We start from the raw sequence: 23,956 nt of genomic DNA, 5'->3' as shown, positions 1-23,956 counted from the left end.
GAAGTGTCCCTGGGCAAGACAATGAACCCCTCATTGCCTCCGATGTGTGTCCCATCAGTGTATGAATGCGATAAAGCACTGATTATTCTTTGTATAGATCTAGTAGAGTGCTGTATAAATGGGTAGATGAGGGCACAGATTGTGTTGTAAAGCACTTTGAGTATCTTGATAAAATAGAAAAGTGCCATTTAAGTACAATCCATTTAGCTTTTGCGCTGCATTTTCACAGAAAATATAAGTTCTCTAGTTTTTTAATCCATTGCTGCTTATTAAACCATTGAGTCTAGAAAAACATGGTGTAGTTGAGCATTTTCATTTACACTTGTTGAAGCATAATATTTCAGATGTACAAAACAAACAGAATGGTGCAGAAGTTGACCTGCTTCCTGTACTCTATATTTACAAACTTGAAAGGAAAAAAAAGCACTTTGTGATACTAAGTGTTCCAAATAGCAGTGTAGTGCATATAAACTTGTATATTTGTATAAAATAAAGGACTTACCTGAGAACAGAGGCAACGTCAGCTCTGGGTACATGCTGGCGAGCTGGATGGAGAGCTGAGATAGGTTGACGCTGTACAGTGGAGGCATGGGGCCGTGTGTTCCGTACAAAATATTCCCCGGCTTCTGCTCCACCATCCTCTTAGAGTATGCACAAAGTCTGGTCTCCAGCACCTGCACATGTAGATTTATGTTTACTGACTGTATCTTTTCCACGTCCTTTTATTTTGTTCTCCAAAAGTTAATAAAGGAACACTATCATACCTGCATCAGCTGCATAGAGATTTCATATATTTCTCGGTTGCAGTCTGAGGCCTTAAACAGCACAAGATTCAGCAAAGTCACCAGGTCGAATGGGTAATTTCTGGCAAAATAAGTAGAGAATGTATTAATCACAGATACAATAATGGAATCCATGAGTAGCCACACTTTAATCGTCACCATTACCATAACAAAGACAACATCTCTCTCCTGCTTTTTCTCCTTCCCAGTAAGCTCTGACACATGCACAGTAGGGTACTTACTACAACTTAACACTGAACCCATAAATAAGGTATGATAGAACTTTACTGATCCCGCAGGAAATTGTTAATGTTAGCAGACGTGGAGTCACTGTATATTAAAGTGACATATGTGATAAAAATGACTGACCTGTTGCCACAGACTGTAGCAATGGCCTTGAAGCAGCCAGATGCCAGTTGGTGAGATCCGGTGAAGCAGCGATCCACAGCCCAGTTGAACAGATTAATCTGGTCTGGATTCAGTTCTAAAAGCAGAATGATCACCTCACATCCTAGACGGTGCACCTAATGACAAACAAGATTTAATTTAGAGGCGATAATACGTGAAAGGAAACAGCGATTAGACTATTATTGAAGGAAAACAAAACGATTACCAAGCAAAGACAACAGTAGGTCTGAGACACCTACCCGTAAGTCATGACAGGCCAGAATGTTGTCAAGCCATTTGTAGAGATAACCATCGGTAGAGAGGCCCACATTGTCAAAAACCGGACCACAACACAAAACAGCTGACATGGCCTGGAAAACAAAAGCTGCATTAATGCTAAGATTCTTATAAATACACTAGAAGAAAAAATATCAGCCTGTGTTGTGGAGTGCAGTTTGGGGGTGTGGGTACTGCTTACCTTCAGAGCACAGTACTGATAGCGAGTGATCTGATGGTTACGATCACTGTAACGATCCAGAGGAGTGAACATAACACTGAAGGGTCCGGCCCACTGGCTGAAGAGGATGAAAAGATGATGTCTAAGAGACTGCTGGGGGAAGAGGAAGCGCCTGTTCTGAACTGTAGAGAAGTGGGAGTCAGAGACACAAAGGGTTAATGTGAGAACCAAGACAAGAATGAAAGGAACTTCTAGAAACCCAATGCATTAGGACAACACATAGTACCATTAAAAATAATTTACCAGGAATACACTGGATGAGATTTGCCACCATTCCACTGAAATGAGCTCTGATGTCTTTAAGCACATCCAGCTCCTTCTCATTTTCTGCCTCTAGAAGCATCCGGGTCAGATCCACGTATTCTAGGAACAAAGCACCCAGTGCCAGGGAGTCACGCTCCAGAGCCCCGTTGGTGCTTTAGAAAAGAAGAGACCAGGCGTTACAAACGGGGACAAATAAGAAAAGTGTGTGCATGTACCCAAACAAATAAAAAGACCCTAAATGCATACAGCTGCTGTGTGTTTACCTGTCACTGATAACGCCTGCGTTAGCCAACAGTTCAAATATCCTCAGCAGCTGCAGCCTGAGAAGATCCCTCCTCTCTCTCCGCTTTTTATTCTGAAAGCAGAGAATTCAGACAAAATTTATTTTTATTGTTCAAACACATCAGGCCATAAACATTTATATGATCTAATATTTATGTTGTCAATGTAAGGTGGGCAAAAAATTAGCATCTATGTGAATGATAAGGTGCTGTATTTCCCAGCATTGTGGCAAGATAAACCAGTCAGTGGTCATAATATAATGGCTGATCAGAGTATTTAGCATGTTTATGCTAGGCTAGTTTTATTTTAAACACATTTTATAGCAAGAAGACAATAAACAATCCCATCAGGAACCAATAATTTTAATCTCATTTTACTTCTGCGATGTGTTGCTCTGTTTATATGCGTTTCAGTGCGTTGGTCACCTCAGGCCGCCGTTCCAGCGCTTCCTTCATCAGTGGATGGAGCTCTTCAACCAACTCCCTGTAAATCAGACACAACAGTAATCAAATGATTACCTCATCAATGAGTGGCTATAAAAGAAGAAAGCAAACCTTTGCTTCTTGTACATAATAAATAAAATTGCCTCGCTTAAAGAAACAGTACGAATTTGAACAAACAATTTATAGCGACACAAGTGCTTTGTGTTTAATATTTTTGTCTGATGTAAGACTTAATGTCTTTGAAAACATGTTTGTTTTCTTCAGAAGACATTCTGAGTTAAAAATAGATAATCCTTTTAAAATGAAATACCTTCCTAACACAATAGAAGATCTGTTCTTTAAAAAATATGCAACATTTCTTTCCCTCTACAAATTCCTTTCTACACCAGAGACACGGTTTTCCTTCTTCTGTGAATGTCACAGAGGTATGCCATCTATTCAAGCTACGACAGCAATGTAGAGTAAGTAATAGGTGCGAGGAGAGTAAAAACACTAACCAAGGCTGTCCTATGTAACAGATAGCATCGCAACTAGCATGTGTGCGTTTGCGCATGTCTGTGTTCAAATACCTGAAGACCAGAGCATTTGTGCATCCAAACCCCAACAGAAGAGACTCTGTGATCTCCAGGCTCTCAGCTCTCATGAGCGGGACAAGTTGTTTTAATAGCCAGGCCACAGAAGGAGTGCCAATCACCTTTAACAAAAACACAAACATTTTACACATATACACAAATCAAATAACACAAAAACCCTGATCAAATTATAACACACCTTTTCATAATGTTCTTATTTTTAATTAAGCCCACAATTTCCTCATTATACATGTAACAATGCCACATTCAACATTCTTTATTCATTAAACCTAATATTTTAGCCTAGTATTTTAGTGTCTAATAAAATGTTGCTTAAAAATAACAAATAAATTCTTACAATCATAATAAGCACTTCCACTCAACATTCTATGTACAAAAAAAAAATCAATTAAATAATAAAATCTACTGACAATAGGCCTTCTGACTATTTCTATTATGATCCATACAATCAGTGTCTATTTTTATGATAGGAAATTCAATAAAAAAAAACTTTTTAGATAATTAGGAATGTCTGTTTTTTTTTTTTAAATTCTAAATACTGACCTTGTTGTCGTAAGTGATGCTGCCATCAGGTGTGGTTGCGGTGATTTCAGGTGTGGAGGCCCTGAGGTGGCCAGGCGACATGATGCTGGGCTTGGCCACACCCAGACACAGGATCAGATAATTACGCCAGAGAGAAATGTAGTTGTCGTTGGAACCTGCCGTGCTGGTCTTCTTTGCATTCACTGGACTGCTGCAGAAAAACAGGTGAAGAAGAAGAAAACCTAAACCTCAATAAAACATTGTAATTTCCTGAACTACTTCTTCTTCAAACTTGTGTGTTTTTGTACTTGGGGTCCACGAGAGGCAGCAGCAACTGTAGCCGTGTGAAGACGTAGGGCCAGGCATATCCCAGAGCAGTGGAGCAGTGTTTGGGTAGGTGCTCTTGTCGCAGGAAGATGTGCAGACAGAGCACCCATGGGTCCTTTACGCACTGCGCAAAGATCCAGACGTGGCTCGGGCTCTTTACGTCATATGAGCTGCTCATCAGTCGAGCGGTCCACTCCACCAACCACTGGAGGTCAACGTGGTGGCTGAGGGGCAACGTGGACTGAAGCAGGCAAGAGGTAGAGTTTAGGAGAAACACTCAGAATCAGTCCTATGTACTTTTGTATTGTATTGAATCTGAAATACCAATTTTACTCAACACTCACCGAGTCAGAAACTGCTACATGAACAAAGCTGTCCATCACAGCAGGGCTCAGCTGGTCCATGACCTCTATCATGGGTTTGTCATCGTCCTGTAGGGTGTGATATTTATATAATCAGTTATTTTTATAACAGCATGACACAATGTGAACAAACTTACAGGCTGCATATACTGCATCTCTAAACCCATCTACAGCCAGACAGGCCTTCTGTCATCTATTTTCCATGTGTCTTCTCTGTCTTTCCTAACCACCTGCAACCAACCTCCTGATCTATTCACTGATCTTGTTATCTAATTATTTTTGCAAAGTATTAGTCTAATCCAATGGAAGATAACTCGCTCTTAGTTCACTGGGTTTAGATGTGAGATTTCTGTACCTCAGCATGTCCCAAAGCTGTGAAGAGGCAGCGTATTTCTCTCAATACACCAACTGCCAGCTTCCTCGTGCTGATCTGACATGAGCAGAGCAGCAGCAGGGCCAGTCCTTCAACGGCATGGAGCACAGAGCAATGAGGGCTTCGCTCTGGCAGCCGTGGGCTGGTCTGTTGGACAGAGTGGACAAAGAACAATGAGATTAAACAACAATTCACACTTTCTGAACACCATCTCAGCAGCCACAGCTGTTGAAGATGCTTCACCTATATAATTAAATGGAATAAAACTGAGTTGTATCTGAAATTGTGTTAAAAGACAGAACAGTAAAGGTTTAAATGTTAACAGAAAATCTACAATTTTTCCAAAAATGCAGTGTGAATGCTGAGTGCTGAACGACTTTACTAAAATTAGCTAAAAAGCTAAAAATCTGTTGTTAAAGCTAACAGCAGAACACCAGCTGAAAGCTAAAAAAGCAACAAGTTAAATAAAAGTAGGAAAACAATAACAACATCCATCCATTCATTATCTTCCGCTTGTTCCAAAGTCGAGTCGGAGGGACAGCAGCTTGAGCAGGGAGGCCCAGACATCTCTTTCCACAGTCACCTCTTCCAGCTCTTCTTGGAGTACCCCAAGGCATTTCCAGGCCAACCGAGAGACATAATCTCTCCAGCGTGTCCTGGGTATTCCCCGAGGTCTCCTCTCAGTCGGACATGCCCAAAGCACCTCCATAGGGAGGCACACCAGGAACATCCTTACCAGATGCCCAAATCACTTCAACTGGCTCCTATCAATGTGGAGGAGCAGCGGTTCTACTCAGAGTCTCTCCTGGATAACTGAACTTCTCACCCTACCTCTAAGGGCGAATTCAGCAACCTTGCAGAGGAAACTCATTTCATTCACCTGCATCAACGATCTTGTCCGTTTGGTCATTACCCAGAGTTTGTGGCCAAAGGTGAAGATAGGCACGTAGCTCAATAGGTAAACAGAGGGCTTTGCCATTGTAGATGAACAGATGCTGGGATATATTCATCATTTAACGCGGGTTCCTCATTTTTCTGGACTGAATAAAACGTGCATTGAATTTAAGGAAATGCAAAGTGAGACGTCATTTAAATTTGACCCATCAAAATGAATGCGGTCATTTATTTACAGAATCAAATTTAACATCAAACATTTACATTAATTTGGCAAATTATGAAAATAACAACAAAGCAATCAATCAGGAAAAATCATACGGCCATGATTTTTCCGTTGCTGCACCACAGACATTTATAAACTGTACAACTATGATCTTTTGCCCACACGGATGTGAATAAGCACTTTACACAGACATTTCTAAATATCTGGGAGAATTTCTACTTCATAGGAAAGTTTAAAGATGGAAAGAAGTTTAGAGGGAGTAAAGGATGGGGTTTGAGGGAAATTGAATGTTACCAGAACCGACACTCTCCATCAGAAGCCCAGCTCGCCTCGGTACGCTTGGTAGGAAACTTGACCCATTACCTCTCTGATGATAATCAGCAGATATGGTGTTCCGTTAACGCTACCGGTGCAGCGTCTCCTTAGAATGGCTGTAGCCCGTCAGAAGTAGTGGCGAGGCTCTGTTCGACACACATTAACCTCAGTGGAAAATGTTATAATCCCATGGAACTCGGAAGAGCTTCGTTGTCATGTCAGGAACTCCAACAGCACTCCATCAGAACTTTAGCTCTCGTGTAGTTTACAGAACTCCCACAGAACTGACTAGACCAGGAAGTACTGACATTTTAAAGACTCTTTCCCGGTTCACTTTTTGGGATTTTTCATTGGTCAGAAACGACCAGAAGGGGTGTGTTTTTGTGACGTAATAGGTTAGAGACAGCGAGAATTGTTATGGGACAGCTCAGAAATGTTCTCACAGACCGAGAGGGTTTGTTGTGGCGTGTTTAAGAAACAGGTGCAAAACATCTCTATTTACGTCTGAGAGGATTCTAAAACATGACAGTTTTAACATAACAACTTGTTTTTCGTTTGACTGTAACCTTGTAAACGCACACACTTGCTCATTCAAAAGCAGAAATCAGAAAAATGCATAATTACTCTGCAACAGCTTTTAACATGAGTTCTAACTTTTGCATGAGAATAAAAATCATTACTCAGTTAATAAAATTGATTAGTTCACTGCAACATCTAAAATGGTTTGAACTAAGACACTTTGATTATCAACATTTGTAAGATAGTAATGATAATAAAAAGAGAGTGTTCTTTTCACTTGAATCTTCAAGAAAGAAAGTCTCAGGATGGGTGAACCTGTATCTATGTATTCAAATACATGAAATGACAGTTCCTGTCCCACAAGGTTCTTAAGGTCAAGAGTTTTGACCTTAGACTGGGTTTCGACGTAGGCCTAGTCCACTACACCATACAGCTCAGCTCCCTCTTTACCACAATGCATCAACACAAAGCCTGCAAAACTGCAGATGCTGCATCAATCCATCTGTCAATCTCACGTTCCATTCTTCTCTCGCTCGTGAACAAAACTCCAAGATACTTGAACTCCTCCACTTGAGGCAGAACCTCACCCTCAACCCAAAGAGTTCAATCCACCCTTTTCCGAGAACCATGGCCTCAGATTTGGATCCTTATCCCAGCCGCTTCACACTCTGCTGTGAACCGCTCCATTGAGAACTGAAGATCACAGCACAATAATGCCAATAGGATCACATCATCTGTAAAGCGCAGAGATGGAATCCTGAGGCCAACGAAACAGATTCTCTCCACCTCCCTGGCTGAAGTGATAAATTTTGTCCATGGAATTTATAAACAAAATCAGTGACACTGGGCAGCCCTGGGTAAGTCCAACACCCACCCTGAAGGGGTTCGACTTACTGCCGGCAATGCAAACCAAACTCTCAAACTACTTATATAAGGACCAAAGAGCTCGTAGCGACAGGCCCCCAATCCCATAGTCATGGAGCACCGGGTCCAAGTTTTAAAAATGGTGTCAGGAAGTTAAAATATTGTTCACTATTGACCCATTACAAAGTTGAATAGACAGTATTTTAACTAGAGTTGATGACAAACTGGAGTTGAAGTGATCAGAGTCTATTCCTTTGTTAGGTCTAATGCTCCTTTTTCTAGACAGACAACTTTTACTTAAATGTGTTTACTGCAGTTAAAATGACACATTGGTTTTGCTTTGTGTTAAATAGAAACTTTCAAAGGTATAATCATTCCTCTTTCTTATTTTGATTAATGGCATTTAACTCTGCAGGTCATCCCTGAAATTCTGACACAGAATCACAAGTCCAAGTGTGAACTGTGTCACAGAGTAAACACAATAAAAACATGTATTATCTACAGCAAATGGCTCAACATTATTAATGTATTACAGAAAATATACATACAGTAGGCACACTTAAACATATTGTAGACCATTGCATTAGGTAATACATTCAGCAAGTACTTTTACTTTTAATACTTTAAGTATTTTAAAAGCAAGTACTTACTTACTTTTACTTAAGTAAAAATGTTAATGTGGTACTTCTACTTTTACTAGAGTACATTTTTGTCTGCTTATTTGTATTTTTTACTTAAGTACAGTGTTTGAGTACTTTCTCCACCACTGCCTAAATGTAACAAAAGGCTAGCAACAACTGTATGACAAAAACCATCAGGAAAACCATAGTGTGAATGCTGATTCAGCTTTCACACCAATAAAGTGTATATTTTTCAGTTGTAAGTGGGTAAAACAGCTTTCTGCCATTGTTGCAATCTACTAACCTCAACTCCACCTCGCATCTTCCCCTGGAGCTGCAGCGCTAACCTCCACTGTCCTAGCAGCTGGAGAAGGAGCTTCACAGAGGCATCTTGCAGACCCTGATGAGTATCTTGGACCTTACAGAGTTCGATAAAGGACATTTATAAACACAGTCAATATTATGTTAAAACATTTACTCTTTGTTTTAGGAAATTATTTATGACATCTGCATTACATTTTGACAGATTAGCAAATGCAGGTTACACTGAAATATAGATTTTTTTTCATTCAGAAATCTCAGATATAAGACAAGTCAGTGTTGTGTCTTATGTGTTATAGTTTTGCACAAATAATCTGTGCATGATAAGCATGTTTGCTGTTGGTTTACCATTCAAATATTAGGAACATTTACGACAAATATCAATATTATTTCTGATGTTTACATGTTTTTAAAAATAAATAATATTAATCACAGAAAACAAAAAAACAAACAAACAAAACAAAACAACACAGTTCTGCTGTACCTCACGTAACAGAAAATGTGTGTATCCAAACAAGACGTCTTCCCTCCAGTCTGAGAAATCAAGTAACAGGCTCTGCAGGGAGTTCTGGGAAATGAGACGAAGCTCATCGTCCATGTGCACTGTAAGTCTTAGGAAAGGTATAGAACATCCTAAATTAATCAGAGCATCAATGGGCTTTAATATGTTTCATGACTCATCTGACATAAAAAAAATAATCTGTTAAAACATGTGAAAATAGTCTGTGATAATTATAAGGGATCGAACTGAAACTCACCGTGAAAGCAGGTCGATGAGCTCAGGCTTGGACATGCTGTCAGGTAGAATACGAGGAATGGCAGCAACACATGTCCTGAACAGATCAATTTTAGGCTTCCTTTCTCCACTAAAGACAGAGGGACACAGGCTTATTTGCAGAAGCCAAAAACTTTCAAATATTAAAAGGATTAGAAACTTGTTAAATTCTTCCTCTTCAAAGTGTAATTGCATACGTGATCATGTCCTCTGGTTCTTTGTTGAGCATCTGGGCACAGGTAAGCATCATGCATCGGCCCACCTCTTTGTCTAAGTGTCTGAGGATGTTATCCAGAGACTTGCGCACCTGGGAGTAGTACAGAGACATGCCTGCAAACAGCAGATAGAGTTCACAGATCACAGAGTTGGAGAGAACAGTCAAATTACAGCAGACTAAGGGCCTGCAGACAGACAGACCTATTAGTTTGGCTTCCTCTTCAGTAAGAGTCTTGCTGAGATATGTTTTCTTTTTTTTCAAAGAGTTTCCCGAAGGCAGAGTTGCTCCTGTGTTGGGCATGGGGGGTTCTCCATCCTTTTGCTGTAGAGCATCTGCTATCACCAGGAACGCACGCAGACCAATGTTCATACGCTAAAGGAAAGAGCAAGCAAAGCTTTTGTGCCATTTGTTCACCAAAAGCAGTGAAGTTATTAGAAGGGCTTGAGAAAAGTCTCCAATAGAAGTGAATCCTACAGTAAAAAAAATTGGTAAAATGTTGGAAAATGCAATAAATCCATGTTGCTCACTTGGCAAGCAATCTATTGTATGTAAACAAAAGGAAGCTTAGCGCCAGATAAATCTAAAAGCATTACTTTCCAACAGCTTTAAGTCATTGTTCTTGAGCAATTAACCCCAAGTTTCTAACAGAAAACTTGCTTTTTCAACCTAATTCTAAACAATAAATGCAATGTCAGCAGACATACACTGTTGAAAAATTGTGTAATAGCGTAAATGAACGTCCATCATGTTACCTCTGGGTTGAGACTGAAGGCTTTGGCGGGCTTCCCCACACTTAACAGATCAAATATGATTTCCTTCATGGCAAAATCCAGTCTCTCCTGAAAAGAGGACAAAGATACATGGGGTTTCATATGTAACACGAGCACGTAATGTTCTTACTGATACTCTATGAATAAAAAAAAACAACAAGATAAGATAAGTGCAATGTGTTGTCATCATTGTACTGTATGTTCCCATATAATGGTGAAACTGGTTCTCTGCATTTAACCCATCGCACCTGGGATACACCCAAGTGGAGTAGTGGCCAGCTTTGTAAGCACCCAGAGAGCAATTAGGGATTAGATGTCTTGCTCAGAGACACCCCGACATGTGGGGAAGGCTGGGGATTGAACCTGGGACTTTCGGGTCTCGAGTTGGCTGCCCTACTTCTACCTCATCTCGGCCCACGGAAAATAAATAAATAAATAGAATTAAAAAACTTTTATTAAACTTAGACCTGTAAAAGTATACACTCAGATTGCTAAAAGACAGCAAGAAGTCAAAAGAAGCAAGACTTTTGAAGACTAATCTTCAAAACTCTATTCTGTTACAAATGAATGATGTCTCAAACATATCCTAGCTTATATTTATGGTCATGGCAACATATTGTTATTCAGCTTTAAAACCTGGCTCAGTCAATAGTCACACAAAATGGATCACAGGCGAGGACAATCTCAATTTATTTCTAAATATATATTTTACATGTTAATTATACCCACCTGAGCAATAAACTGGATGATCTTGACAAAAATATTAAGGGGCATGTCTCTGGGCACAACACTTCTACTCCCTTTGGGAAACAATGTGGAGGTGATGGACGTCAGACGGCTAAAAGAAGACGAGAAGAACAACACATTCTTCTGAATTATTTATGTTGTTCTTTGTTGAACGACTAAAGCAGGGCTATTCAACAAAACTGCTCAGGGGGCCACAGTTTCTGAAAACCAGCAGCTCAGGGGCCGGACATCCAGCGATTAGTCATGATGTAAATAAACCAAGTTTTACAATTATCTGTTACCTTTTAAATTTGTTTATTTTATTGTATTGAATCATAAATGCAATAAACAGAACCCAAAACTCAAATCCAGACCCCCCCTCAATTTCATTTTATTTTATTTTTTAATGAAGTGGGCAAGATTGAAGTTCCGGCCCATGGGCCGTCAGTTGAATAGCCCTTCTCGAGGTAATAAAAAATAAAAAAAACAAGCACAAATACGGTAATCATTAAAAGAAAATAAATAAATTGATGTTATATTTCACAAAATTTACATTACATGACAAATTCCAGCTAATTTAATAATATGTTGAGGTTAAATGTTTTTAGAATAAAGTCACATGGATTGAGGAACAGAAAGTATATACAGCTCTTACCTCTGTGTTGCCGTGTTGCTCTCACACTTTATACGGATCATGTAGACCCACAGCAGGCGGTAGAGTGATTCTAGTGCCACACGTGCCATCTTTGGATCTTTGTTCTGCAGTCAGACACATAGAGATTTAAAAAATCTGTCTTTTGTGACATATGACTAATTTTACAACAGTTTGCTTAATATAAATTATTTATCTAGGCTAAAATTACTAGCAGTTTAATGAAATATGATCAACATTTTACGGTCTTTGATGATTTACTGTATAGTCAGGAACTTGTTTACAAGTTTTCTGAGCCTCCGTCATTGGTTTTGAAGACGAAAAGGCACAAGGTGGTGCAAGTGTTGAACTTCTTTGTCACTTGATCGAACTGATTCCCAGTTTGAAGACATTTTCAGTGCAGTTTATACGTTTCAGTTTGTTAGCATAACACTATTGCAATAGAAAAAGAAATTATTCTTGCATTTACATGGTGTGCACAGAAATGCTGACCTTGAGGTTTGAGAGGCAGTTGTTTAGAAAAATGTGCCACCGGCTGAGGAAGAACTGCTTCTGACTGACGCACAGCAGGCACGTCACCAGAGGGTACAGAGCCTGGTGTGGAGAGAGACATCAGAGAGGAGGAGGGGTAAGGGAATCGAACCTTTAAGATTATCAAAGTCCATCTATCCATTATCTATACCCGCTTCTTCTTTTCTGGGTTGCGGGGTTCATATCCAGCAGTCACTGTATGAGAGGCGGGGGACACGCTGGACAGGTCTCAAGTCCATCACAGGGACACATAGAGACAAACGAGACAAACAACCCATTCACTCTCTCACTCACACCTAGGGACAATTTAGAGTTACCAATCAGACTAACATGCATGTTTTTGGTCTGTGGGAGGAAACCGGAGTACCTGGAGTAAACCCACGTATGCACGGAGAGAACATGCAAACTCCACCCAGAAAGACCCCTGGCCGGGATTTGTTCGGGCGACCTTCTTGCTGAGAGGCAACAGCTCTACCAGCTGTGCCACATCAAGTCATTTAACATACCATTTTTAAATTCAGGATAAAAAAGGAACATTTCAAAAATACAAGAGCAACAGCAGAATACCATCACCAAATATAAACAGAAGAGGACAATACTTTAAAACACCATCGGACTGCTGTCTGATGGTGTAAATGCTGTTTTAGTTATTTTCTAGCTTTTTTATTTTTCTATGTGTCTTTTGTAATTTTACTTTATACTTCGTGCTTTTTTACCATTCATATGTCAAATCAATCAGCTTATTTAGCAGAAGGGTGAAACAAATTTTGTTTTTGTAAATTTCAGTCTTTATAAAATATGTAACTTTATTTACATTTTTTTCTCCATAAAACTGAGTTCTTCAGTTCCTTCATACACGTGTTTCTATTGACATTCGTTTCAGCAGCCGGGCTCTATTTTTGTCTTTTTATGCAACTTTTAGTTTTTAGCTACCAGTCTGCTACTTTTAGATTTTGACTAATTTTTTTTCTACTTTTAGCCAGCTTTTTTCATCTTTTAGTTTATAACTAGAGTTTTGATCCTTTAGCTAGCCTTTGTTGTTTTTATTTAGAATTTGAAAACTTTAGCTTTGGGCTTATCTTTTGTTATTTTTGGCTTTTAGTTAACCTTTTTATATTTTTAACTTTTAGCCAGCCTTTTGCTACTTTCAGCTTTAGCTAGCCTTTTTTTCATTCAATCTTTATTTATACAGGTTAGTCTCATTGAGCGTCGAGGACTCATTTACAAGAGAACTGAATTTTGTTAGCTTTAGCTAGCCTTAAGTTGATTTTAGTTTTAGTTGGCCTTTTACATTTAGTTAGTATTTTGCTTCTAGTTAGCCTTTTGCTGCTTTTAGCTTAAGCTAAATTTTAGCAGCTTTTTGCTGATATATTGTTACTAATGACCTCTAACTAGCATTTAGATTCTTTAAGATTTTAGCCAATGTTTTGCTCTTTAAGCCTTTAAATGTAACAAGTGTATTTTCAGTCATTAGGCTCTTAGCGTCCACTCAAACTACATTTCTGTAGTTTGTTCTGTTTCCACGTCATTTCTTAACTGGAATGTTTTCCTAATGAGCTGTGTTAGTCCAGGATTAACTCATGTCATGGAAGTTTTTGCTAATGTTAGTTTTGAAAAATACACAGAATACCAAGCACTCCTTATCTCTGTGGGTGTTTGTTATCTGTCTCTCAGCCATCTCAGTACCTCCTCTCACTCAGGCACTGAGGAATGTAAAAGCAAAACAATTAAGAAACTGCATCACATTTCTGTCATTTCTGTCGTGTCTGTCCATTCAGCTTTAGCTGACACATCAGGTTATAGTTAGTTTGGGTGCATGCCTGAGTCTTGTTACTTTGTGAAGAAAACAAAACTTTTATGTAAAGAGAGAGGTGTGTTTAGATGTCTGGCTGCATGTGTGGCTTGGAGTATTTGGAGAATCCGTTGAAAGAAGCGTGAGGACCAGCAGAGCAGTATATCTGCAGCCCTGAGGACACCAACAAGGAACTCCTGCACAAAGCTGAAACAGCACATCAGCAGCTATAATGTAGCGCAGCAGCTATGTGACGCTGCTTGTTAGCAAACATGTCTGTCAAACATCTGTGGAATATGTTCCAGTGGTGTGGAAAAACAAACGTCTGCTAACTGACAGTGAATTCTTTTGCTTTATCTTGAACCACCAAAAATCATTCACAACACATTCTCTAAGCGCTAGAAGATCGTCCTTGCAATATTGCATGTTATTTTTTTTGGGTTTGAACAACTACACTATGTTTTTTCTCAACATAGGATACTCTCAGTCTGAAACTCTGATATGAAAAGCGGTGGGTGATATGCATGCCTTTAAAGAATGCTAGGTATTTTACTTATTTCTGAAAACTCGTGATTCAAGAAAGCTCTACAAAGAGAACCCAACTAAACAAATTTCCAAAAATATTTGACTTGGTGACATTTTTGGGAGGGGAGAATGATCACAACTATAATAGCAATTGGCAAAGTATGCAAACATTGGTGCGCGTGGCAGGGGGTGAAGAAAAAGCTATGCTACTGCTATGAGCAGTTTGCTAAATATTTAGGAATCAAATCAGTAGGACTTTGAAAAAAGTACTTGTGTGGAAACCCAACATGAATTTTTAATGATATTAGTATCATGCAGAAATGTTGTGGAAGGACTTGAAGAGAGCGGTGTCAGTGCAAGCCATCAAAATATCTGAGTGAAGTTCAGGTTGACGTGCTGCTTATCAACATTTAGCAATTAGCCACCATTGTTGCTGCTTGTCTGTCTGCATAACATCTCATGAACCACTGGATGAATTTTAACAAAACTATCAGAAAGTAATCGATGCACATCTACAACTGAATAACTTTCAGAGTCAGCCTGAATCAAGATGGTTGCCAAAGCTGATCGACATTGTATGCTTGTTCTGTTGAGACCATTTCTTTTAAAAGAGAGCTGAACTACATCTAGTACAATTCCTCCACCTGCCTCAGTGCTGTAGCCAAATAATGCCCATCTGGCAACGCTTCAAAAATCGCCTGTCTGCACCGAGCTGCACTGCTTTAATCCTTTGCACGGAGAGATAAAAGCCCACGTGTTGCAGTTACAGTAAGTGCTTTTACCAATTGTTATTAATGGAGCGGAAATGAAGAGAGATGACGAGGGATGAAACACAATTTGGTGAGAAGCCTACCAGAGAGTGTTTCTTCCTGGAGGACAGGTCCAGAGTGGTGTCGTACAAACTCTCTACAAAGTTTCGCAGACATGGGACGTTCACCTCATTCTTCACGGTCTGGAAGAGAAAAGACAAAGATTATTTTGTTGCATGCCAAAAATATATTTTATAAATAATAATTAAGTATATTAAATATACTGGCATTTGTCTTGAATATTAGAACTATAAATTGCACAAGTATGTCATGAAAGAGTTGAAACAGAGACGTTTAATCTGAATCTAGTTTTGTGTGCAATTACATTGTTCTGGGAGATAAGCAACACATTGCACTTACAGCAGCCACTGGTACGAGTATTTCAACAAAGAGTCCAGCTAATGAGTGTTTAATGTCTTTATCCTTCACTTCCAAGAAATACTGTGCACACTCCTGCAGGCACAAATAGGTAAAGAATCAGGGGCAGTGACAGACACAATACATAACTAGAGAAATTGCATTTCCTGCAAAAATGCAGTGTGAATGCTTATTACAGAAGAACTTTGTTGAAAAACAGCTGAAATTAGCTAAAAAAAACATGCTGAAATGTAGCTGAAATGGAAGAACAAACGTAAGTTAGTAGAAGTAAGCAGAAAGAACTCATATTTTCTGAATTAGGTTTAAATAAGCAAAAATTTGCATTAAAAAATAAGAAATTTACTAAAAAAAAAAGAAGAAGCTGAAATTAGCAAAAAGTAGCTGAAAATCCATAAAAAAGTTTAAACTACCAGGAGGAAGTGGAAGGAGCTTAAATGGGCACAAAAAGTGTGAAATTAGCTGAAAAATATTAAATTAGCATGCAAACAGCTAAATAGTAACTGAAATAGCAGAAAAAAGGGAAAGTAGCAGAAATAACTTGAAACGAGCATAAAAAGCTTAAATTAGCAGAGAAAAGATAATTAAGCTGAAAGTAGCAGAAATTACCACAAAAAAACCTTGAATTTATCTAAAAACAGCTGAAATTAGATAAAAATGCTAAAAATGTAGCTGATAAGGTAGAAGAAGCTTAAATTAGCATAAGAAAGCAAAACAACTAAAGAGCTGAAGGCTGAAAGAAGCAGAAGTGAACACAAAAAAGTGGAAATAATCTAAAAAAGCAGAAATTTGCAACAAAAACAGCTGAAAAGTAGCTAAAAAAATCAGAAAGAAGCTGAAATAACCAGAAGGAAATGGAGAGAGAGCACATTTTTGCTGAATTAGGCGGACAAAAGTTGAAATGAGTGCAAAAATATGGAATTAGCCAAAAAAGCTAAAATTAGCATAAAACAGCTAAATAGTAGCAGAAATATAAAAAAAAGGCTGAAACTTGCATAAATAAGCTGAAAGGAGCAGAAAGAAGTTAGAAGAAGCACAAAAATATTGTAGTTAACAGAAATAATCTTAAAGGATCACAAAAAAGCGGAAAAAACCCCAGCTGAAGGTAGCTGAAAGTAGCTGAAAATTTTTTAAATTTGCACAAGGGAGCTGAAAGAAGCTGAACCAGAACAAAATGTGAAAGGAGCTGTAAACAGATCTGAAAGATTTGAAGGATGTAAAATGAGCTCAATTCATTTTCTATGAGAACAAATTACAGAAAAGGCTAAATATTTCAAAAAGCTAGTTGCACCAATACCAAAAGTCATAGCACCCTTCTCCTGAATGAGCAGAACGCTTTGATTTATGATTTGTTGGAATAACTCAAAACTGTGGAACGAGAATGATGCCTTAAACGTACAGAAGAAAAACGGATCACAATAGTGTGAATGCTTCATAAACATACACACAATAACTATGTCCGTGTAAAGTCATTGGTTCAAATCCCTGTTTTGTCATGATGAAGGAAATAAGAAACATTCTGCCCCATTATTATCAAAGAGAAAACAAGCATTGCACTTGACTCAAGATTACTCCAGTGGTATTTAAGTAAACAGCTTCCAGATGTCAGTGGATGCACTCTGACACTGGGGTTGCACATGTTTTGGTATCCATCTCATCTAAACAGCAGCTAACCCTACCTGCATGAACTGGAAGGAGGCCTCAAAATCTTCCACTGGGTACATTTTGATACGAAAAAACTTGAGTCCCATAATGAGGCTGATGGTGGACTGGATAACATACGGGCTCTGCTCCTTCTGTTTCAGCTCTTTGAGCTCAGAGATGAACTTCTTCCTCACAGCTGGGAACCTGAAGGAAGGAGAAGGGGAGGAGAATGGTGACCAGATGTGAACAACTTTTCGATTCCCTGGAGTTTTAGTAAAAAGCCCAAAGTTTTGGCTAAATATCAGAAAATGTTTATCTTTGTGCATTTTGACTCTGTATTTGTTTCATGGAATGGGTGTGAGTGCTTGAGTGTGTGTTTGTATATTTCCTCATGATCCAGATATGTTTTACCAACAGCCCTAAATTTAGAATGGCATCTGGAGGGGTGATGCCGAGGGAAAAGAGCATGCGCTTTTATGTATTTGGACGTTTCACGCAGCTCTTGAGCAAGAGACAAGTTATCTGCCTCACATCTAATGCAGTGTGTCAACAAGACAAACACAAACGCCGATCCATAAACCAGAAAAACAAAACTGACAAAAAAAAGGTCTTGCATTTCTTGAAGAAATGCCAGGGCTTTAAATTAAAAATGTAGTATGTTGAGAAATGGTAGCTATTTAAACAAACAAACAAACAAAACGAACAATCTCACACAATTTTCAATTTTCACATGGTCTTGCATAATCTGTTAATGCTTGGAGTACATGTTGTGAAAAACTATCAGCTACTACTAGAACAAATTTTAACTCAATATCTGTAAAAGTGACTTTGACCATTAAACATTTTTGTGTTTGATAAGACTGATTAACTATGGTGGCCATATTGAATTGGGCTGACTCCAAAAGTTAATCAGTTTAATGCATACAGACAATAATTACAGTAAATTGTAAACGTTTTATCAAAATCAGTTCACTGATACATAAGATATGTTGCTAACAGGGCAGACAAATAAACACACATACACACACACAGACACATGAATAACATTATTGCTCTGTCTTTGCTTTTGGGTGCTTATAAAAGCACAAAACAAAAAAAATCATTATTTATAATGGACATCTGTATAATAAATAATCTGTAATAAGCTACTTTAAATAAATAAAATTGTTAAAGTTCGATTAAAAGTCTTAATAAAGTTTAAAAACATCATCATCTGAAAAGCAAAAAGTCTATTTTTATTGATTAGTCCTGAAAGTGCTGACTTGGACCCATTATTAATTTGATGACTGTGGTAATTGATGTGTGTCTGATGGTAGTCTCTGAGCTGCTTCATGAACACCAACCAAACAGTAATAAGCTCTCCTCCTGGAAAATGGGAATAATTTATCACACACAACATTACACAGTTAGAGGACCATCATCTAGAGAGTCACTATTCTGCTGAACACAAACACACACGTGCTTACCAGCACATAAACACATACTGACTATCAGAGCGCAGGGGAGAACGACTGTCATTACATTAATTTGCTCACTCATGCCGAAGTCCAACAGGCGGCGTTTGCCATCGCAGGAAATGAGGTCAATAAGAGGACAGGTAGTGACTTTAATTACAATTTTCATCTTCCATACGGATAAATAAGGCCATGGCGTCAACATGGCATGGATTAAAAAGATAAAAACAAAACTTGTGCCAATGTGCAAAATCAACAAAAACTAAAAACAATTACAGCATGTACAGTACCTGGACTGAGCTACAACTCCAACCACCTCAGCATAGAGGTCAGCCACAATGTGCATGTTGCCTGTGTTTGGCCCCAGATACCTGGAAGGACAAAACCTTTATCAGCATCAGTAAAATAACAAAACAAAAAAAACATACAGTGCTGGGCAGAGCTATGATAACAACAAAACAAACTTTAAGTTTGAATAAATTAATTTCATTCATTATTTCTGGTAGCTGGGCCTCTTACCCCTCCTTGTATTTGAAATGCTTAAAGGCGAGGTTTACAACTTCTTGAATGAGTCCATCCAAAAGAGGATGAAGAGGGATCTGGATTCATGAAAATAAAAATCAGATACAGTCTCAGTGGAAAATAACTTTTAATAAAATCTATACACTAAAGTAAACATTTTAAATCAATGATTTTTATTCTTTTTGAAGTCTGTATTTTTGTATAAACATGACTCGATCACAAAAATGTAAGAACGATTTTTGTTGCAAGTGTAAACTAAATGTAAACATCCAGTTTTTACAATGATGTCATATTTTCTCCATCCCATTTCAAATACATAAACCACTGTAGTTTCATTATTTTGTGTTTCCTTTTAGAAGCCAACATTAAAAACGACACCTGTTTATTTACATTATTCAGGCTATGATTTATGCTGCATCATTTGGCTGGCGACAAATGATTTCAATAACTCAGATTTTCCTGTTATGACATAAAAAAGTCTCAGAAGACTGATATAAAGTGATTGGTTTAATTAGAAATTATCTAGACATTGAGGTGCAAAAGCCATTTAAGTTACAGTTCATTCAGTATAATCTAAAAGTTAACGTTTTGGAATAAGATAACCAACAATGTTTATGTTCCCTGTTTTCCAAGAAATTCTGAACCCTTCGCTAAATAAGATTTTCTAATCAAAAACCTTTTAAAAATGTAACAGAATGGTGTTCTGTTAGAGTTTCTGAGTTGGGAGTGATGTCTGAAACAGCATCAAGCATAAAAAAATAGACAATTTCTAGACGTACCCTATTCTAATGGGCACCTCATGGGGGTGTTTCTGTTTTTAGTTTGCAGTTATCTACATGGTGTAGAGGAGACAGAGGAGTATAAAAACATTAAGCACACAGTGAAATGAGCCTCACCTGTTTCAAAACTTCTATAAGCACTAGAGAAAAAATGAAGTCTATAGCCAGATCCCTCCGCTCCAGTAAGTAGTCTTTTTGCTGCTCATCACTGAGACAGAAAGACACAGTCAGAAACATCAAGACAACCTCATTTGTTTCAACAGGGTTTATCCTAAACAGAACAACTCCAATAAAAGCTCCCATTTAAGCTCCTACTGGTTCCCGTTGTTGCATCAGTGTTTGCCATGCAAACGCTACCGTTTCCCATCAGGTACCAGTTGATATTTGCAACTTCTTGACCCACATTCTGATGAGTTCAGCTGGTTTCAACTTCAGAAACAAGTCATGTTTTGCTGTAAAGCAATAATCCAGAGTTGTTATATTAAACATTTCAGCAGTGATACAGTACAATATTATATCCTAAAAAAAATTGGTTTACAAATGTTTATTGTGCTTACAAGGTAGTGACTTAGTCTGAAATGTTAAATATAACAACGCCAGACGAAATATACAGTATAGGTAGCAAAATGGCTCACTATTTGGTAAGAAACTGATCAGTTATGTCTCTCTTTCACCCTTAATTAATGCATAATAAGCAGTTATTAATGATTTTTAAAGTGTTTATAGAGGAATTAATACCATATATATATATAAACTCTTTATTAGCCATCTATGGTAAATGGTAAATGGACTGTATATAGCTTCTTTCTATCTTATCAAGATACTCAAAGCACTTTACACTACAATCTGTGCCTCATTTACCCATTCATACAGCACTCCACTATATCTTTACAAAGCTAATTGAACAAATCATTCTAAAAAGACTAATCAGCGCTTTAGATCACATTCATACACCAATGGGACACACATCACATCGGAGGCAATGAGGGGTTCAATGTCTTGCCCAGGGACACTTTGCCATGTGACCGCTGGTGGAATAGAACCCACAGCTTTTGCATTGGAGGACGACTGCTCTAACCACTCAGCCAGCCTTATTGTAAAGTGGTACCGAATTCTTTTAAAAACCAGATTACTGTTAATAAAATAAGGGGATGAGGTAAATGATCGATATATCCTACTTTTATTATATCTCACTCATGTCTATAGCAGTTATTGTCACTGCTTCTCCTCCAACTTATTTAATAACGCATATCTAAATAAATTATGGTTAAAAAAACGAAGCTAAATCTGTTTCATGTGCGATTGTTTATTAGTGCTCTGTTGAACTCCCAATTCTTGTTTATTTCTTCAGCAGAAAAACTGTTTCTCTCACACAAGTTTGTGTTGGTGCGGATGACACAGCAAGGTGCAAAAACTGAGCGTGTGGGCTGCTTGTGTTCTCTCACTTTTTGGACTTGGTGTTGGCTCTGGGTCGGTACTCGTGGGACTCATCCTCAAGACCGTTCTGCCTCTTGTACCAATCGAACAGAGTCTTTAAGATGGACGGCAGGCAGTACTCAGCTAGCGAGCTCATAGTGCTGATTAGCTGTGCAGAGATAATGAAAACAGGTTTTTGTCTCTTTTAATAACCAAGTTAGACTACAAACTAGATTTGAGAAACATAAACAAAATAAGCTGATCTACGGGAGGCATGCACACCTGGTCAAACTGCGGGTCTTCTCCTCTCTGCAGAGATTTGTTAAGTGGTTTCTCCTGTTAATAATGAACACATAAAGGGTAAAGCATTAATGACGGACAGCAAAAATTCTGTTTAAAAAAGAAAGAAAAAAATTAAATTAACATTTAAAACACGTCCCTCGTATTTTGTGCTATTTGTTAAAATGAGTTCAATAATTACATTTCACACATGCGTATATTTTACATAGACTATATAGATATCTACTGCAAATATACAATTATCAATTCACTAGATTTATATATTTGTTGCATTAATTTTCCATGTATTTAACCTTAAATACTAAAGAACCTCTTCACTCCACTACTTAATATCTACTTGTATTTTTGACAAGAGACAAAAAGTCCTAATTTAACTATTATTCAGTCATAGAGAGAAAAATGAGTAACAGCAGAAATCTAATGATGAAGTTACTGTTTCATAAGACTCATTTTAGACTACCTGTACTTACGAAAGCTAAAAAAAAAAAGGCAATTATGTGAAGTCAATTTATTGAAGTAGCAAACTAATATGTATGAAAACTTCCTGGATGCTAACCATCTCACTATAGACAAAGTGGTTACCACTGTGAGACGTAAACTAAAATGCATGTGCATAAAGAAAAGCCTAAAAGCATGCATGTCAGATCTTCAGGCCTCCCTTGCAAAAGCAATCTGTGATCTCAACAGGATTTGCCATGCTAACTAAAGGTTAATAAAATAAAATAAAAGCAAAGTGTGTCAAAATAGCAATGAAAATGTAAAAGACATGCTTCAAATGTACGACTGCAACATCTCTCCTTTTAGCTGTTAGCATCTCTTGGAAACAAGCTTTAGTTCAGATGATTCATATTTATCTGATAGCTTCCAGTTTGTAAATGTAAATAATGAAGCTTCATCATACACCAAAGTTAGTCATCAGTGCTTGGACCAATACTCTTTACCTTATATATGCTTCCATTAGGTAAAGTTGTTAAACAGCATGGGATAAACCAACTTCCAGTTTCTGTCCGTAAGGCTGACACACAGTCCAGTTTTAAGACTGGACTTTCTTTTTTTGATAAATCCTATAGTTAGAGTTGGCTTGTTATGCTGCCATAGGCTTAGACTACTGGAGGACAAATTTACCTAATTTCTTCAAAAGAATTGTTACAATTTAATAGTTTTCATTTGATACTATTTCTATCTTAACATGTGATTCTTGACCTGCCATTGTGTATCTGTTCCTCCTTCCTGTTCTTCTCAAACCCAGCTGGTTAAAGCAGATGGCCGCTTGTCCTGAGCCTGGTTCTGCTGGAGGTTTCTTCCTCATGAGCGAGGTTTTCTTTCCACTGTCGCCTTCATGCTTTCTCAGAATGAGAGTCTGCAATGAAGTTAAACTCAAAGCAGTCTGCTCCTCCGATAATCAATGTTATTAACTTACTTTTTATGTATATGAATGTTTCTGTTCAGTGCCTTGTTGTGACTTGGTGCTATATAAATAAACTGAATTGAATTGAAAATGATATGATTGATTCTTTAATGAGTAGTTAGCAAATTTTCACAAAAGTTTTCTTGTGTTTTCAGGTTAGGTTTAATCCCAAACACAACTACTTCTGGTTTCTGTGAGTAGCTTTTTTTTTTTTTGCTTTGTGTTCTGTTGAGACAGGCTTGACCAGATAGACTAAAGAATTTGTTTCCTAAATCCGGTTTTTGAGTCAGTCTCCCCACCATTACAGACATCTACACCTCTAGATGCAGGAAGAGGGCCACCTGCATCATGAAGGACCCCACTCACTCAGCACACACACTTTTTGCCCCGCTCCCCTCAGGAAAGAGGTTGGGGAGCATTAAGTGTAGAACCACTAGACTGAGGAACATCTTTTACCCTGAAGCTGTTAGACTCATGAATATATAACCAGGATAATCACTATGATAAATCACATCATGTTGCTGCTGATCTGTTTCATGTAATCAAATCTCTCTTGTAAATGAGTCCTCGAGGCTCAATGGGATTAACCTGTAAAAATAAAGGTTACCATACCATACCACTTTATTTATAAAGCACTTAAAACAGCAACA

The 23,956-nt window shown here is 38.0% G+C and overlaps 1 protein-coding gene across 1 annotated transcript in view; it reads right to left on the bottom strand.

Annotated features, from left to right (window-relative positions):
• Positions 1-23,956, bottom strand: part of fryb (furry homolog b (Drosophila)) — a 59,636-nt gene that overhangs the window by 20,770 nt on the left and 14,910 nt on the right. Inside the window, 30 exon segments of the mRNA XM_037688299.1 lie at positions 503-674; positions 765-864; positions 1,152-1,306; positions 1,430-1,540; positions 1,648-1,808; positions 1,930-2,102; positions 2,214-2,305; positions 2,658-2,715; positions 3,245-3,369; positions 3,812-4,001; positions 4,099-4,358; positions 4,462-4,548; positions 4,835-4,999; positions 8,595-8,708; positions 9,096-9,222; positions 9,370-9,477; positions 9,584-9,716; positions 9,804-9,975; positions 10,356-10,442; positions 11,103-11,211; positions 11,755-11,858; positions 12,244-12,345; positions 15,453-15,551; positions 15,769-15,861; positions 17,463-17,631; positions 19,172-19,252; positions 19,401-19,480; positions 20,300-20,390; positions 21,628-21,767; positions 21,881-21,934. Of these exon segments, the coding sequence (XP_037544227.1) occupies positions 503-674; positions 765-864; positions 1,152-1,306; positions 1,430-1,540; positions 1,648-1,808; positions 1,930-2,102; positions 2,214-2,305; positions 2,658-2,715; positions 3,245-3,369; positions 3,812-4,001; positions 4,099-4,358; positions 4,462-4,548; positions 4,835-4,999; positions 8,595-8,708; positions 9,096-9,222; positions 9,370-9,477; positions 9,584-9,716; positions 9,804-9,975; positions 10,356-10,442; positions 11,103-11,211; positions 11,755-11,858; positions 12,244-12,345; positions 15,453-15,551; positions 15,769-15,861; positions 17,463-17,631; positions 19,172-19,252; positions 19,401-19,480; positions 20,300-20,390; positions 21,628-21,767; positions 21,881-21,934 (3,712 nt within the window).

The sequence above is a fragment of the Nematolebias whitei genome, chromosome 14 (assembly GCF_014905685.2).
Source record: "Nematolebias whitei isolate Nwh7 chromosome 14, NemWhi1, whole genome shotgun sequence".
Taxonomy (NCBI): domain Eukaryota; kingdom Metazoa; phylum Chordata; class Actinopteri; order Cyprinodontiformes; family Rivulidae; genus Nematolebias; species Nematolebias whitei.
Note: the sequence above shows the minus strand (reverse complement) of the source record. Positions and strands in the feature narration are given on the sequence as shown.